This window comes from Arachis hypogaea, chromosome 15, assembly GCF_003086295.3.
Source record: "Arachis hypogaea cultivar Tifrunner chromosome 15, arahy.Tifrunner.gnm2.J5K5, whole genome shotgun sequence".
Lineage (NCBI taxonomy): Eukaryota > Viridiplantae > Streptophyta > Magnoliopsida > Fabales > Fabaceae > Arachis > Arachis hypogaea.
Window position 1 is genome coordinate 6,194,908 of NC_092050.1, and position 13,216 is coordinate 6,208,123.

Below are 13,216 nucleotides of genomic sequence, written 5' to 3' on the forward strand. Positions count from 1 at the left end.
GAGTTCAACGGCACGTTATTGGAAAATAAACAGCAGGCATTTGCATTTTTCTTGTGACATTGGAAAAAATATTTGGCCGTGTATGTATATCACTAGTCTTAGGTTGCTTCGAGGAGTTTCACTGCATCCCTTCAGTGACTAGTTATCAGTGCCTATTGCCATTTGACCACACATTATCTAAAGTGATGCTCCAGTTGTGCAGCACAAAGAATGGAGACTCAAATGCAACGTATCCATTTAGAAAAATTACACTTCTCCAAGCATTCACAAAAGTTACAACTCTGTTACTTAAATTCATTAGTCCAATTTGACTTTAATAACAGTGGAAATATATATATAGAGAATGTAAAAGTAAAGTTTGGTTAAAAAAATGTTGTGGATGTTGGAGGTAGCCATCTAGAATTCTAGATTGTTCACTCCAATTAAGGAGCAAGGGACAGAGGAGAAGAAAAATCTAAATGGAAGCAACCTAATAATGGCTCAAGACAACTCTAATAAGTAATAAGTAATCAATCTCTTTCACTTTGGTAGGGATATTGCGAACCAAATTTAAGAGGACAATCAAAAGTTATCATGTCAATTTATATCTTGTTTGCTTCCATCGATTGCAATTTGTTTGTTGCAAGTTTTGGCTCTAGCACAAGGTACTGACCAAAGCATGTCACAATCAAAAGCACCAAAGTTATGATAAGATATTACAGCATGACATTTTAAATAAAATAAAACAAAATAAAAGATCGATTCTCATGCTTACGTGTAGGATCCTTGAGGCAAACCAAACAGGGCCTGGGCCATGTTTGGTGAAATCCTTTTCAACTTGTACCCAAATCTTGTATCTAAGTCTTCTCCCCATCCTCACTAAAATGTTATTAGTGAAGACTGAAGAGGGGCATGGATATTTATTCATGTGTTAGCCTTAGCCATTCTTTTTGACAAGGTTATTTTCATAAATACATCTTTATCTTCATATAAAGATAGTACTATAAATCGTTAGGAGATTTATTTAAATATATTCAGATAAATATATCAAATATTCTGATAATTCAAAATATCATCTTCACACAAAGAGATATTTTTTTTTATTATTGTGTGGCATGCATATATCGAATATTTTATATATTTTAGCAAAGAATGGAGTAGGTGAAGTAAAAATAAGAAGAAAATGTGTAATTACAAGCACCCCAAAATGTTAGAAATGATGGACAGAACACAGCGACCATTTTGCTCTTAACACTTAACAGGTTGAGATTCTTATGACAAAAAGGTTCACTTAATTTAGAGCAACCAACAGAATCATTACATTAAGCCAACTAGAACAGTGCATGTCGGAGAATGATCAGCATTAGCATCCTCAGGTGATTACAAACTAAATATTTGCCATGAAAGAAATGAAGGATTATTTCCTGGGCTTAATTATGATGTTAGCATACAAAAAAAAAAAAAAAAAAAAAAAACAGATTTTCCTCAGAGAGAAAAAGACACTAATAGAAACAAAAATAAAGGCTCCAAAAAGAGAAGAAAGAATCACTTGGCAGTGTGTAATTCATATACAGAGTTGACAAATTGATTACTAAATTGTAAAATGAGGCAGCATCAGGGGTTGAAAATGAGGTTGCCACATTTGCACTTCCAACTCATGGGCTTGTAGTTGGAATTGTCTTCACCACTTGCATAAGCAATTGTTTTAAGCTTTGAATTATTCTTAGCTTGTGGATTTGTAGGAACCTGAATAGCCTCACAGTGTTCACATGACCTGCACCTTTTCTCACACCTTGGTGGCCTTGACCCTATCTGTGCTCTCATCATCGTCTTATCATCTTCACTCACTACCTGTTGAGAACCCTTCTGTTTTAGACTCTTTCTTCCTTTTAAGAACAAAAACACAAGGTAATTGCTGGTTAGATGGTTTCTATTACAAGCTTCCAAAACTATACTCATGTGATGTGAATGTATGCATGCATGCATGTATGTATGTATGTATGTATGTACCTTCAGCAACAAATCCATGGTGGCTCCAGCTTGAAACTATGAGAAAGAGAAGAGAGAACCTAAGAAAGCTTAGTCTTTGACCACAATGATCACACCCCATTTGGCTTTGATGAGAGGGAGTGGAGAAAGCTAGAGTGTTAGTTGGGTATGATTTCAGAGAATAAAAGAGAAGAAGGATGAGGAGAAAGTAGAGGAAGCAAAATATATTTTATTTATATTAATGTTTTGCAAGTTTTGAAGTGATGGAACATAGAAAGACAAATGAGAAAATGCAGATAATAAGCAAGAAAAAGGAGGAAGGCCGAAAAGGGAAACACACTCTCCCTTTGGGTGACGAGCCCCCTTACCCCAACAACAAGCTAACATTATATAATAATTGCTGCATGCTAAGCTTTAGAATTTTAGAATAACCCTCACAACCTCTAGTAGGATAATGTATAAGACAAGTAGAACCTTGAAACACCAAAAACCCAATAATTTCATCAGAATGTTAGTCACTAGACACTAGCTATCATCACTACAGGACATGCATTTACAGCTGTGGATTTTGGGTTTTTTCATTTCTTTTATGAATAAATTGCGCATATAAAAAGTCAGCTACTAAATTAATTTTTTGTATAAATTATATATTAAAATAAATTAAATAATATATATAATTAATATAATAACTAATTTTTATGTGTACATAATATTTTTTTACCGATAATTTTTGTTGAAACTACTATTTTTGCTATTAGAGCCAATCAATCTTATTCCAGTTGGATGAGGCTATTTTGGGTGGCAAATTTTCATTTCAAGTTTTAAACATAGTTGCATAATCATAAATTTTAAACTCAAGATCTCTAGTTAAGTTAGCATATAGTAATTTGGTGGTTGAATAAATATATTGTTTTTGGTTTTAACGAAGAGAGTGAGTGAGGAAAGTGAGAATGAAGGGTAAGCTTCTTTTTTTGGGTTCTTGTTGTATTGTGATCAGAGGAGTCCCACCATACAATGGCACATTCCTATCTGTCCCTGTGTCTGCGAAAGAGAAAGAACATAATGAATCTCTCTTGCTCAACAATATGGTACGATCTTTTCACACTCTATGATTGTGCAATCACATGAAAACCTGCCAAAGCCTATCACTTTTTATTTATTAATTTATGGAAAAGTATAGGTAAACAATGAAAATATTAAACAATGTAAACAATAGATATATCGGATGTTCATTTTACTAGTGTATGGATGGTTATTTTAATATTAAAATTTAGAAGTTTAATTTAAAAGTGTAGTGTGTTTTTATTTGATTGGTGGTTGTTCACATTGTTCAACAAAATCATTGTCCCCCTAGCATTCCCTTTAATTTATTCTGGTTAGGGGGTGGGGTTTGGTAAAATGAAAAATCTGATGGCATGATCATTGTTCAGATTTCAGAACAATGCATATCCGTTCTGTTGGTGTTTCATAGTCATATATATACTGCTAGGGCCAGTCACGTACATATTACACATTGATGCTTACATTACATGCACATTTTCACCTTCACACTCCTATCATTTCTATTTCTTTGTCATTTTCTCCATTTTTGGTGCACCGCTATAATTCAAAGTTTCAAACTCCAAACCATGCCATTTTTAATATCTTTTCACTTATTTCAGACCCTCATAAATTAACCTTTGGAGAGAGTTTAGACCAGTATTTTTGTTGAAATTTGGCCAATAATTAATCATTAAAAAAAAATGATTAATCTTATATCATTAGATGTCATCTCACATCATTGAAAATATTGATGATGGCTAATTGATAGCTAAACATCACAAATTCTGGCCCTTAACACTCCTCATAACCTTTGTATATGATTAGGGGTGGCAACGGGGCGGGTAGGGGCGGGTTTTTGCTCTACCCGACCCCACCCCCACCCCGCCAAACAAAAACCCGCATCGAACCCGTTCCAGCTCTACCCACGGGTAGTAAAATGTTAAACCCTAACCCGCCCCTGCGAGTACCCGCCTCGCCCCTATCCGTCTCTATAATTATTAAATCTAATAAATAAAATAAAATTTTAAAAATTATATAACCATTATTTACATATATAACATAAATTAAAATAAAAATTTAAATATGATATAATATTATTAATCATTTTACTAATTATTTTATATATATTACATATTATATATATATATATATATTATATATACCGGAGCGGGTTTAACCTAAACCCGACCCCACCCCCGCCCCACCCAAGAATCCGCCCCGGTGCGGGGGCGGGTAATTACCCGCCCGAACGGGTAGGGGCAGGGTGGGTACCCACGGGTTCGGGTAGTGTTGCCACCCCTATATATGATCATATTGTCACGATATATTTTAAGATGTTACATTTAACGATATTTGTATAATATTCAAGAGTGTTTGAAATTGTTTTAGATGATTTCGGAACGTTTTAAAATGTCTCGAAACGTCCTAAAATGTTCCAAAAGAGTGTGAATATATGTAAAAAGTATGAAGAACGTATAGAATAATCTAGAAGTATTTAGAAATATATGATAAATTAGATCCTTGTAATAAAAATTTTGGACAGTTGATTAGATTTAATTCTAACCGTTCATTAAAAATGTGAATGACTATAAATATGAGTGAGAGTTTCAATTGTGGATATGTGACTCATCCATTATATATCTTTAATTTTACAATCAAAATGTGTCACATGTCATTTTCTCATTGCAATTGGAATCAAATCTTTTCCTCCAAAATTAAGGAATTATTCTCTCCTCCTTACTAATTTTACAACCAAAATATGCCACATGTCACTCTCTCATTGCAATTGAAATAAAATCTTTCCCTCCAAAATTAAAGAGTTATCCTCTCCTCCCTCATCCTTTCTCTATTTCTCTCATTCCTTCAACTACTCTATCTATTTTATATATTATTATCAATATGAATGACTAATTACTAAGTTGACAATCAAAATGTATAACATGACATTCTTTAATTGCATTAAAATATTAAAATTGAAATCGAATTATACCTATATTATATATCATATATTACTATCTAATTTAATAATCAAATGTGTCACATGACACTCTCTTATTAAAATTGAGAGAAAATACTCTTTTTTTTTAAACTTAATAAACTCCATTCCTAAATTCTTTCATCTACCTCTCTCTATTTTTTTATTTTTCTCTACTATTTTTACTCTATATATAATTTATATTTTATATTAGTAATTTGACAAATCAAAATATGTCATCAGATATTTTTTTACAATTAAAATAAAAATTTTTTCTTCCAAAATTAACAAACTCTCACTCTCATACTTCATCTTTATCTTTCTCTCTCTTTTCTCGCATGCTCTATTTTTTCTATCTTTCTCTTCTACAGAAAACAAAATTAACAAAATAATATAATTTAAATAAAAAATATTATTATTATTATTGTTATTATATACATAGTTTTTATTTTGTTTTAAATTTTTACCGCTTATCTTTCTAATCTATATTTTCATTTCTCTTCTTTCAAGTATTTATTACATATAATTTGGAGAGAATACTAATATTATAATTAAAAGTTAGAATCAAGATTCAACTGTTTTTAAAAAATTAATTTTGGGTTAATTTTATAACTATCAGTATAATTTTTTATGCTAATATCTAATTATATTTTTATATACAAAGAGAAAAAATATTATTTTTAAATAGCAAGTATAAAAATTAATTATTTCTATTTGTGCAATAGATTTAACAGTTAATACCTTATTAAATATAAAAGTATACACGTTAAATTATTTTAAATTTTAGATAACAAATGTTAAAATTAATTATTAATAAAAAATTAAATTTTTCATATAAAAATAATAACTAAAAATTTTATTATTTAATTTTTTATTTATAGATACTTCGGTCTTCTTAAGGTTTTACCACATTTACCATATTTTTTTCTCAATTACAATCTCTAAGATTTGAATCCTAGACCTTTGAAGTGGGGAGGGAGAGATATATTATGTGAGGTAAGGTTTATTGGCGCGGCTAAAAATTTCTTGAAATATAAATGATGAAATATAGGGTTTCTATTATTTTTAATACCATTTGGGCCTTATAATATTTAATTTTTTCTGTATGGGCCTTATAATAAGTTTCTAAAGTTATGTTCCCTTATGTTTAATGTCATTTGGGCCTTATGAGAAGTTTTTGAAATAATTTTAAAGATTAAATGGCCCAATATGTATTACAAGTATTGTAAGCCCATAATGTAGTCTAAACGGATCATATATGATAAACGCGTAAACATTTTTATGAAAGGAAAAACAAAAGGCCGAAAGGGTATAATACCAATTAATCCATTATGAGTACACCAAAATATAAAAAAAAATCAACAACACGATGATGATGATCTACCCCTTTGTTGTGATCCATTGTAATCAGATTCATTAGTTACTTGTGTAAAATAATTCCAACAACTGAGATGGATACCCTTTTTTTTTTTGGGCACATGAAAACTGAAATATCCAGAACAGGTAGGAGTCTCCTTTGCACACTGTCTATTGTTAACAATTTAACATTATCTAAATTATTTTTATACTTATTGTTAATATATCAAACAACAAAAAACACACAAATCATGAATTCACCTCTTTTTTATAATACTAATTATTTATGTATGTTTTTAGTGCAAGTTTCTTGTGAAATTAAGGGTGTACTTGGCAAATTCGTTGAAAAAGAAAATGATTCAATTTTTTAAAAGTTTTAATTTTTTGTTTAGTTAATCTTTCTCTTTACAAAAAATAACCATTCTTAGTTTTTGCGTTTTACTAATGGACTTTTAGCAATTGATACTCACTATTTATTTTTTTACTAACTTTATTCTTTATATATGTTATTGTATTATTTATGAAATTTTTATTATTTTTTTATATGAATTTTTTTAATATTATATATTTTTATAATTATAATTTTTGTGTATTATATTTATTATTATTTTTTATAATATGATTTATTAATCTTGTAACATCCGGCATTTTAATATGATAAAAAATAATTAACATAAATAAAAATATTTCAAATTTTCGGGAGTAGGCTAAAAATATTTAGAATATTAATTTAGAGAACTAGTAGAAAAAACAATGCTCGAAAATTCATTCGGAGCGCGAAATTATAGCAATTTTACGAAAAACCGCAAACCATCATCAAAACCGACAAACGACAACCCAGGGCGATTTGGATCTGTGACAAATAATTTAGAATATGGAAATTGTTGTGATAAAAATGGGTTATCACATCTTATGTGGATGCCCATTTTTCATAAGATAGAGTTTCTCAAGAGAGATTGAATTTAATGAAGGTTGAAAATGTTACCTTCTGTATGCCTATAAATAAGAGGCTAATCCTCATGCAATACACACACAAAAGCAATAAAATAATTCTCTCTCTTTTTATGTTGCAATACTTATTCCTCTCTTTTTATATTTCTTTATTTTATATTTGTTACCTCTTCTTTATTTATTTATTTAGTTATTTTATAACACGTTATCAGCACGAAGCTCTAACGAAGTTTTAGGAAGACTTCAGGTAACAAATTTTTATTATGTCAAAGTTTTTTCATCTTGAATATAATGCTCTTGATATATCTGAAAATAATTATTTATCATGGATACTAGATGTTAAAATCCATCTTGATTCAATGGATCTTGAAAATACCATTAACGCTGAAAATAATGCATCCCAAAAGGATAAAGCCAAAGCCATTATTTCTTTCGTCGTCATCTTGACGTATGATTGAAAAATGAATATCCCATATTAAAAGATCCTGCAGATCTGTGGAAAGACCTTGAAGAAAGGTATAATCATGTGATACTTCCTCAAGCCCGATATGTTAGAGAAATTTTTCTCGACCTTCCATGTCTCGAATGTGCTCCTGCAACAGCAGTATCGAGAAAAATGATTTAAAAATATTTTGAACTAATTTCTTACTTTCTTGTTACTGAACGCAACAATGAGTTGCTCTTAAGAAATCATGAAGCGCGCCCAGATGGCGCCGCCCCATTTCCTGAAGCAAATGCGGCAAATTATAACCCTAGAAGAGGCAAATGGCAAGATTTTGATAACAAGAAAAATTATGGAAGGAAAAGAAATTATGTTCATAAGAAAAGATCTCACCAGAAGTGGGATAAAGAAAGAAACACTGAGCAAAGAAAATCAATTGAGGATAAATGTTTCCGTTGTGGTGGAAATGGCCATTGGTCACGTACCTGTCGTACCCCAAGACACATTGTTGATCTTTATTAAGAATCCTTGAAAAAGGATGACAAAAAAAAAAGAAACAAATTTTGTTTCAAATAATGAAAATCTCACCACTTATTATGATGTATCTGATTTTTTTTAGGATTCTGAAGGAGATATTGGCTATTTGATCAATGATGGAATAATTTAATATGTGTTTGTTAAGTATTCAGGTGAATAATTTTTACTGTGCATGTACTTTTGCTCATTTTATTATTATCATTTGTTTTTGAAGAAAAATGACAAGGACATATCCTGAAGATATTTGCCTTGCGGATAGTGCAAGTTCGCACACTATTCTCAAAAGTGATATATATTTTACCCATCTTGTGCCAAAAGAAGAATATGTTAATACTATTATTGGCTCGGGCAATGTGATAGAAGGCTCTGGAAGAGCTATAATTTTGTTTCCCGGAGGAACAAAATTTATAATAAATAATGCACTATTATCTACCAAGTCTCTGAGGAACTTGTTAAGTTTCAAAGATATTCGCCGAAATGGATATCATATTGAGACTATGAATGAGGAAAATCATGAGTATTTGTGTATCACAACTCATGATTTAAATAAAAAGGTTATATTAGAAAAGTTACCCTCATTTTCATCTGGATTGTATTATACCAAGATTAGTGCAATTGAATCACATGCCATTGTAAACCAGAAGTTTACTAGCCCAAATGAATTCATAACTTGGCATGATAGATTGGGTCATCCAGGAACAACCATGATGAGGAGAATTATTAAAAACTCTCATGGACATTCACTAAAGAACCAGAAAATTCTTAAATCTGGTGAATTTTGTTGTGCTGCATGTTCTCAAGGGAAGTTAATTTTAAGGCCATCACCAGTAAATATTGGATTTGAGTCCCCTGAATTCTTAGAAAGGATTCAAGGTGATATATGTGGATCTATTCATCCACCATGTGGATCTTTTAGATATTTTATGGTCCTAATAGACGCATCTTCAAGATGGTCACATCTGTGCTTATTATCTTCTCGCAACCTGGCGTTTGCGAGATTACTGGCTCAAATTATTCGATTAGCACAATTTCCAGATAATCCAATCAAAGCAATTCGTCTTGATAATGCTGGTGAATTTACTTCCCAAGCTTTTGATGCTTATTGTATGGCTAATGGAATAAGTGTTGAACATCCAGTAGCTTATGTTCACACACAAAATGGGTTAGCAGAATCACTTATTAAACGCCTCCAATTGATTGCTAGACCCTTGCTTATGAGAATAAATCTCCCAACCTCGGTTTGGGGCATGCTATTTTACATGCCACAGCACTTATTCGTTTGAGGCCGAGTTACCATCGGTTCTCTCCTATGCAGTTAACTTTTGGCCAGCAGCCAAATGTCTCCCATTTAAGAATATTTGGGTGTGCGATATATGTTCCCATTGCACCACCTAATCGCACCAAAATGGGACCCCAAAGAAAATTGGAAATATATGTTGGATATGATTCTCCCTCTATAGTGAGGTATCTTGAGATACAAATTGGAGATGTATTTAAAGCCCGGTTTGCGGATTGTTATTTTGATGAATCAAAATTTCCAACACTAGGGGGAGAGAATAAGCCTCCTGAAAAGGAACTTAACTGGAATGCATCACCGTTGATGCATTTAGATCCTCGATCAGGGCAATGTGAACTAGAAGTTCAAAAGATTATTGTTCATACCCTGGGTCGAGCTGTCCGACCCAGGATGTTCTACAGGCAAAGCGACCGACCTCTTCGGGTCAGGACAACCCGAACTCTTCTCAAAGAGCTCGGCCAGGTCACAGGAAAGCCCAAACAAAGGGGCCAAATAGAGGAACACTCCCCAAATCCTAAGGCGGCCCAAGCCTACAGAGAGAAGGGCGGTTCCCTTAAAGATAAAGATGACCTCACTTAAAGATAAGATAAGATAAGATAACTAACTTATCTTATCCACAGAAGGCCACATCTCACCATTATAAATACACTGGAGCACCCAGGTATAACTCATACTCTGATTCTACTCAATACCTGCTTAATACCCTTGCTAACTTAAGCATCGGAGTCCCTTGCAGGTACCCCCCACCCTCCGAGAACGAAGGAATCAGCACCACCACCAAGTCTAAACAAGTCGGACACAACAGCTTCGACCAGTACAGAAGATCTCATCCGAGATCGACCTACAGTTTCAGGTAACCCTCAGAACAATTATACATTTGCAAAGAATAGCAAATGAATTGCCTGATGCATTTTCCGATACAAAGAGGATAACCAAATCTTATATACCAGCGGAAAATGCCTCAATTCGAATTGATGTCCCAGTAGGACAAATAGCCACTGAAGCAAATTCACGCCAGAAGCGTGGCAGGGCGAAAAATGCCCCAATTCGAATTGATGTCCCAGTAGGACAAATTGCCACGGAAGCAAATACACGCCAGAAGCGTGGCAGGCCTGTCGGTTCCAAAGATAAAAATCCTCGAAAGAGAAAAGAGGTAAATAATATTCCTGTTGAAAAAGACATAGTAGAGACACCTGCAGTTGTCCAAAATTCTGATATAATGCCAGAAGACGTTTAGGTACCTGAAAATTGTGAAAATGACGAGATCTCGATAAATTATGTCTTTACAGGAGAGAAATGGGACCGAAATAAGACAATTGTCAATGAAATATTTGCATATAATGTGGCATTGAATATCATGCATGAAAGTAAGGATCTTGAGCCAAGATCAGTCGAAGAATGTCGACAAAGGAATGATTGGCCAAAATGGAAAGAAGCCATGAAGGCTGAATTAGACTCACTTATAAAACGTGAAGTCTTTGGACCTGTAGTCCGTACACCAGAAGATGTAAAACCTGTTGGATACCGGTGGGTATTTGTGAGAAAACGAAATGAGAAAAATGAAGTTGTGCGCTATAAAGCCCGACTTGTGGCACAAGATTTTTCACAAAGGCCCGGTATAGATTATGAAGAAACGTATTCCCATGTAGTGGATGCGATAACATTGCGTTATTTGGTCAGTTTATCTGCATATCATAAACTGCATATGCATTTAATGGATGTGGTAACAACCTATTTATACGGCTCATTAGATCGGGATATCTATATGAAAGTCCCTGAAAGACTAAAGATATCTAAACCATCCAATGAATATTCGCAAGGGTTATACTCAGTCAAATTGCAAAGATCTTTATATGGTCTAAAGCAATCTGGACGAATGTGGTATAATCGTCTTACTGAGTATCTGGCCAAAAATGGATTCAAAAATGATGATATTTGTCCATGTGTTTTCATAAAGAAATCCGCATCTGGATTTATTATAATTGCTGTGTACGTTGATGATTTAAATATCATTGGAACTCCTGAAGAGATTCCAACAATTATAAAAACTCTAAAAGAAGAGTTTGAGATGAAAGATCTTGGAAGAACTAAATTTTGTCTCGGTCTGCAGATCGAGCATATAAAAATGGGATCTTTATTCATCAAACAACATACACAGAGAAGATCTTGAAGAAATTTTATATGGATAAATCACATCCATTAAGTACCCCAATGATCGTAAGATCTTTGGATGTGGAGAAGGATCAATTCTGTCCTAAAGAAGAGAATGAGGATATCCTTGGTTCTGAAGTACCATATCTTAGTGCCATTGGAGCGCTAATGTATCTTGCTAATAATACACGACCCGATATATCATTTGCTGTGAACTTACTAGCAAGGTATAGTTCCTCTCCAACTAGAAGACATTGGAGTGGAATCAAGCAGATCTTTCGATATCTTCATGGAACGGTTGATATGGGATTGTTTTATCCCTATGGATCCAAGTCACAACTAGTTGGCTATGCAGATGCTGGATACTTGTCTGATCCACATAAAGGGAGACCTCAAACAGGATACCTATTTACATATGGTGGAACAGCTATATCATGGAGGTCCACGAAACAGACGATAGCAGCAACCTCCTCTAATCATGCTGAAATACTAGCGATACATGAAGCAAGTCGCGAGTGTTTTTGGCTAAGGAGTTTGATCCAATATATCATGTCATCATGTGGACTGATTGATCAGAAGATAGCTCCAACTGTCCTGTTTGAAGATAATACAGCATGTATTGCTCAACTTAAAGGCGGATATATCAAAAGGTGATAGAACAAAGCATATTTCTCCCAAATTCTTCTTCACTCATGATCTTCAAAATCAAGGGACAATTGATGTCCAACAGATCCGCTCAAGTGATATTCTGGCAGATTTATTCACAAAGTCACTCCCAAAATCTTCTTTTGAAAGATTGGTACATCAGATTGGGATGCGCTGATTTTGAGACATAAAATAATGTCGGCAAGAGGGGGAGACTGTACTCTTTTTTCCTTGGTAGATTTTTTTTCCCATTGGGTTTTTCTTGACAAGGTTTTTAATGAGGCATTCCCCATCACAAAGGATATTGTACTCTTTTTCCTTCACTAAGGTTTTTTCCCACAGGATTTTTCTTTAGTAAGGTTTTAACGAGGCAATAATCTTAAATGGTCATCCAAGGGGGAGTGTTGTGATAAGAATGGGTTATCCATCTTATGTGGATGCCCATTTTCCATAAGATAGAGTTTCTCAAGAGAGATTGAATTTAATGAAGGTTGAAAATGTTACCTTTTGTATGCCTATAAATAAGAGGCTAATCCTCATGCAATACACACACAAAAGCAATAAAATAATTCTCTCTCTTTTTATGTTGTAATACTTATTCCTCTCTTTTTATATTTCTTTATTTTATATTTGTTACCTCTTATTTATTTATTTATTTAGTTATTTTATAACAGAAATGAGTAGAAAAATAATTAATGCAGAAAACGAACACTAATTTTAAAGATATTGGCCCAAAAATAAGTCAAATGAGCGAATCGAGCAAAAATCGGTTCAACCGAAGGAACCAAACCCCATACTCACTTATATAAAATCCATTTCAGCATCTCCTTCTTCCCATTTCTGCAATAGTCAC

The 13,216-nt window shown here is 33.0% G+C and overlaps 1 protein-coding gene across 1 annotated transcript; it reads right to left on the reverse strand.

Annotated features, from left to right (window-relative positions):
* Positions 1 to 1,254: 1,254 nt before the first annotated feature.
* Positions 1,255 to 2,375, reverse strand: LOC112746860 (EPIDERMAL PATTERNING FACTOR-like protein 2). Its single transcript, XM_025794987.3, has 2 exons — positions 1,990 to 2,375; positions 1,255 to 1,865 (listed from the first exon to the last, which is right to left on the reverse strand). The coding sequence occupies exons 1-2, from the start codon at positions 2,087 to 2,089 to the stop codon at positions 1,594 to 1,596; spliced, it is 372 nt and encodes a 123-aa protein (XP_025650772.1). The 5' UTR covers positions 2,090 to 2,375; the 3' UTR covers positions 1,255 to 1,593.
* Positions 2,376 to 13,216: the final 10,841 nt, after the last annotated feature.

Coding starts and splice junctions, on each gene's coding strand:
- LOC112746860 (XM_025794987.3), bottom strand. CDS start 2,089: ATGGGGTGTGATCATTGTGGTCAAAGACTAAGCTTTCTTAGGTTCTCT. Junction 1,866..1,989: donor CCATGGATTTGTTGCTGAAG/GTACATACATAC, acceptor TGTTCTTAAAAG/GAAGAAAGAGTCTAAAACAG.